Source organism: Pygoscelis adeliae, unplaced genomic scaffold (genome assembly GCF_000699105.1).
Source record: "Pygoscelis adeliae isolate BGI_AS28 unplaced genomic scaffold, ASM69910v1 Scaffold77, whole genome shotgun sequence".
Classification (NCBI taxonomy): domain Eukaryota; kingdom Metazoa; phylum Chordata; class Aves; order Sphenisciformes; family Spheniscidae; genus Pygoscelis; species Pygoscelis adeliae.
The window spans coordinates 2972536-2977847 of record NW_008825216.1 but is presented as its reverse complement, the minus strand read 5'-3'; the positions used below and the strand labels follow the sequence as shown (position 1 = coordinate 2977847).

General features: G+C 39.2%; 1 protein-coding gene across 1 annotated transcript in view; it reads right to left on the bottom strand.

The window, feature by feature from the left end:
- The window catches only part of RBM34 (RNA binding motif protein 34), a 9615-nt gene that overhangs the window by 1393 nt on the left and 2910 nt on the right, over positions 1 to 5312 (bottom strand). Inside the window, exons 3-9 of the mRNA XM_009329223.1 lie at positions 5048 to 5190; positions 3730 to 3946; positions 3084 to 3143; positions 2469 to 2512; positions 1899 to 1982; positions 1631 to 1694; positions 1487 to 1529 (exon numbers count right to left, since the gene is read on the bottom strand). Of these exons, the coding sequence (XP_009327498.1) occupies positions 1487 to 1529; positions 1631 to 1694; positions 1899 to 1982; positions 2469 to 2512; positions 3084 to 3143; positions 3730 to 3946; positions 5048 to 5190 (655 nt within the window). The remainder of the gene's footprint in view (positions 1 to 1486; positions 1530 to 1630; positions 1695 to 1898; positions 1983 to 2468; positions 2513 to 3083; positions 3144 to 3729; positions 3947 to 5047; positions 5191 to 5312) is intronic.

Below are 5312 nucleotides of genomic sequence, written 5' to 3'. Positions count from 1 at the left end.
TCAGAAAAATTCCAGCAAGTTAACAACGCAGACTTTATGAAGGGCTATTTACTTTGACAGTTACCGATTCTCTAGTTTTGAAGAGTACAACGTAAATCACAAAGAAGAACGAAGGCAAAGACCGAAATAAATTTTTCAAATCATTTGATTTATGGTTCGAACATAGTGGAAATTAAGATTCCTCCCACATTTTTGTAGCTCCTTCTTATGCCAGAATCTCTTTCTAAGAATTAATGCTGATGACAATGAGCTTGAGCTGGCAGCTCTCGAAGTCTAATGCTCATTGACTGAGCCGTGAATTTTAGCTGAATGGGGCAGAAGGGATTTACAGTTTCCAACCACAGTTGCTACACGATTATTCTGATAATGGCCGGATGTGTGAGGCTTTCTCAGTCTCACGCCTAAGCGAAGAGACAAGTGTGATGCACCAAACCAAAAATACAGGTTATTCTCTTTTCTGTACAGGTACGCTTCGTACTACGGTAAATCCCTTAGCAGAGGTACGATTCTATCTGCGTAAAGGGGAGGGGCTGAATTTAATAGTACAGGTTTAATTACAGCAACGGGACTTAGATGTGCCGAGAAAGGTTCAAGCTGCTGAAGTGATTTTCAGAGCACTGCAAACGTCCGAACTGGTTTTTCTGCCGGATGCACAGAGGAACATACAGTACTGACACAAGCTCTACACAACAGGCATTAGTAACGTCACCACAGTCAGATTTGTGACCTATCCAGATCTTCAGACAGGTCAGGTTTTAGGCTGAAGTCTAAAGCCTGTTTCTTTCAGCATTACTGTCAGCAGCACGTGATACCGGCTCTGCGTCAGGCCACAGGCACAGGGCATGCCTTCATCCTGTATATTTACGCATCCACACCACCCCCAAGTAAGATGCTTGTCCCAAGCGTCCCGACTCCACGAATACCCCCATACGGACCACACCTGATGGCGACCCCTTCACCTACTCTCCAGTCTACTCGGAAGCAGCTGAATATTCATCAAGCACTGACCTCGACTACACAGTAAGCACCTCCACGCGGGTAACAACTGATTGCCAACAGGTGCCTGGACAGAGTCACTCACCCTGGGGCTCACAGACAGCATCAAAATGAGAAGCCATCACTGTGTATCACTTGGAAGTAGTTCACAAACAGGTACCAGTACACGTTTAACAGTTTAGAAAGCTATGGCCTGTGCAGTTTAGTCATATTTATTTAAAAAACGTTGAGCGACGACAAGAACTAAAAGTGCTTGCAGTTCTAGCTACAATAAAGAAAACAATTAATCTGCAGAACTTGCCAGAAAGTTACAACCCCTTTAGGTGTTTCAGTTAAAAAAATACAACTGCTATTTAAAAAATTAATTCCAGCAAAAGATACTTAGCTACCTAAACATGCTACCCTAAATATCAATAAGTAAAAAAACCCTAATGTCAACATATGCCATAAATATTAAGTAATGATGCATAACAATCCATTTTAGACTTACCATATGAGAGATTTCCCAAGAATACAGATCGTTTATTGTCATGCTAAAGAAATCAAGAGATAGGAGGCAGTAAGTTATTTGCTACAGGAAAAAAAAAAAAAAACAAAACGGAAAAGGGCTCTTCTAGTCACACATCTTACTTACCGAACTGGTTTTTGACGCAATGTCAACTCTGATGTGAAATCCACTAGCAATTTCTGTTCCATTTCTTTTGTAGCCAAAAGGAAAAAGTTTTAAAAACGAAATGAGCGTTACTTAATTTACAATGTCACTGCATAGCATTATTCCAAAAGCAAATTTACTTTTAAGTTTGAAAAAACAAGCAAAAGAAAGGAGGTAGTTTAAATTTATCTGTTAACACTCTGTAAATCTACCTCTTCAACAGGGAATGAGGAACAAAACTGGGACTTACTCATTTAAAGCCTTAATGGCATCACATTCTTCCTTAAATACAACATAAGCATTAACGAACTTCGCATTAGGGTGCACTTTATGCCTGGAACATGAAAAAGACGCATATCATTTAAATAATTCTGACAGTGTGCAGTGCACAAGCACTTCTTGTTAAACACGTTTATGCCTCCTCTTGTTTGTGCACAGTAACAACTTCATTTCTCTTAGAGGTCAGGCTAGCCCCTCACGTCCAAGGGAGTCTCACTGTACATCTTATACAGCCCGTATATGCACCCTGATCGAGCTTCCTCAACTCATAAATATATCCAAAGGAATTAAAGACTATTAGAGTCTTCCTCTTTCCTAAAATATAGGAAATGCAACCTAAGATAACAAATTACTTACTAGTATACTGGGCACATAATTATTTTTCACTTGCCAAGAAAACTGACATACACGCAAAGGTAATTACAAAAGCCAAAGAAACACAAAATTAAAAAATTAACATAGCCAAATAGGTAACAAACAACACTTAAAAAACTATTTTTGCCTTGAAAAATAAAGCACAAAATTCACAAGAGGAACCTACTTTATTGCTGCTAACTTTTTGGATAAAGTATCTTCTGCTGGAACCTTTAAGATAAAAAGAGCTTTAGTTAAGTGGGCCTAGTGTCAATTTATCTTCAAATATTTGTTTTTTAAGACAAAGAGGAATTCAAACAGGTACTATTCCCACCCAAAGCAATGTAGCCAGCACAGTGAGCAAATGATCTATAACTGGCTATTCCTAGAGACGATTTAGAAGGACCTCAGAATTAGGTAGCTCGCCTTGACTTCATCTGTTGCGCTTCTTGAGTTCCAAGACAGTTATCTTCAACTATTTTACAGAGTCCACCGATTTACCATCAGTGTGTCTTTGCTACTATGATTTAAAAACAGGTAAGTAATACCTTAGCTAAATGAGCGATAATAAGAGCATTCTTCTTTCAGAGAAAATCCAGCTCTGATCGTATCAACTGCTGCTACAGGAAGAGTAAAATGTGATGAAAGGAAAGATGCATCTGTGGTGCCTCCGTGGCAAAATCTCCAAGGATTCTTCTAGTGGCAAAAAATACACATCTAAACCCGCTTCTGAACTAATGAATACTACCCTTTAAGATCAGAAACATAATTTTGTTATGTAACGTTAGAGAAAATAACCTACCAAAGACCGGAATCGAATGGATTTTATTTGTCCATACCCTTTAAAAAGAGATTTCAGCGCCTAAACAGAAGATATTACAAATATTCAATACATGTTTTCATCCTGGTAATAACAATTAATGTCAAATATTTATTAGCAAGATTGTTTTTACACTATTTTCATTTTACTTACACAAGGTCCGTTAAAGGGCTACTAAAAATATGCAAGTAATTTGTAGCTGTGTTTCTTGTGGCAGCTGCTTATGCTACAGATTGCCAAAACTGAATTCATACCCCTTGCTATGGAAGAAAGTACAAATGTAACGTGTTTTATGCAACAATTTGAAGTACTATTTGCACTCAAAATTAGAAGCAGTCTCTAGCTTTGTAATTGTAGTTCTCATTTATTGAGTCATTTTTCACTGAAAAAGAAACTAACCAATTCTACTACAGAAAGAGCAACTGCATCCACTGCTGTGAAAAGCCTAACTCCGGTAAAACAAAAGAGATTGCCTCTAATGGTTTCCGATAACGAGCGTTATTTCCTACTTTCCCAAAAAAGCAGTTTTAGTCACAAATACGTGAATTCTCAGCTGGTAACACCTCCTCAAACTAGGGACTGTTGTAATTCATTTCATTCCTTTAGCTGACAGAATCTACTCACATACCTGAACAGTACAGTTGACAGGCAAGTTTCCAACAAACACTGTTCTTCTGTTTACCGTTTCATCAGCCACCTGTTTTTTCTGTTGTTTTACAGCAGTGCCTGTATCTGAATTAACAACACTTTTGGTGATGGCATGAGAAGCCCCTTTTTTTTGCTTCGCTTTGCTTTGAAACAGTTTTTGCTCCTCCTCTTCATCTGCCCGCTCCAAAGCACTCTCTCTTATCGGAAAAAGACAAGCAAATTATAATCGATGGGGAAAAAAACCAGGGCTCTTGAGGTCAAAGAACTGAAGCCTCCAAGATAAATATTTTAACTTACATTTTAAATTACATTCAACATAAAATTTCAAACATTGTTTTGCTTATTATGCATTTATCAAACATATCTGACCATTCCATAACATGGAAAACTATTTGCTGCCCCCAGGACATTGCATTCACTATTTAGTAGGTGTAACAAAGAAAGAATTCAGAAATAAATCATTTGATATCCTCTAAAATTGAAAGGGGAGGGGGGGAATTCGTCTTTGCGTGCTAGAACTAAGGAGAGATTTAATTCTTCCCGGTATCCAGGGCACTCATAACAGACAATCCTTTGGAATCCATCCGTACACTAACAAATCTCTATCTATCCAAACTTGCCATAATAGCATGAACAATAAGCAGATCCAAAGAAGTCTCTGGAAGGCTACTGACACCAAAACAGCAAACAAGTTCGATGGGCGCGGAAGATGCAACAACACAGCGTCAGAGAGAGGACACGGTGTCAGCCTCCAGCTACAATCAAGCAAACTTCATTATCCAAACTTCACTGCATAGAGACTAGCTTCCCGCCTGCACCGACAGCACCTTGGTTCAACCCTGCGTGTTTAAGGGAACGGACAGTGTAACCCAGTAGTTACGCCCCAGTAGTAACCCCAACAGCAGGGGGCAAGCGTGCCAAGGACAACTAACCCTGCCTGGTACCTTGCTGCTGCTGAAACCGCCTCTGCTCCTTTGACCGCAGGTCTGCTGGATTACAGTTAGAAAGCGTCACCCTGCGCAGTGCCAGAGAGAACTTTTTGTCTAAATCTACAACCTTTAGACCTGTTAGCTCTCTAACAGGGGATTTTGCACTTCATGGACCTAGAACTTCAAGAAGTTAGAAGTATTCTTCTGGGGCAAACTACAGAAAACTTTCACAATCTTCATAATCTTCTTAAACACAAGGTTCAAGACGACTAGTAGAACGGAACTTCATTGTTTCACTGAACTCATAATCTTACGATTAACCTAGATGATGTTTTTTAACCTTACTATGAAAAGGTATCACCTGCTCACCTGTTTGCCAGTTTTTTCTCTGCTTTTGAAAGTTCCTTCTTTCGGGCTTTCTTTGCTTTTACAGGAGGTTCTTGTACGACAGATGAGCACTGGTCTTCTGACACTTTCTCCGCTTCTTCTGTACGCTTTCTTTTCTTGTTTTCCTTAAAAAAAAATAAAACACGTTAACTAGAAAAAGACAAAGTTTAAAAACGCCCTACAGTTATTTCGTAGATCGTGATTGATTTGGAACACCGCTAACTGAAGCCGCCAACTGCAAGGCGGC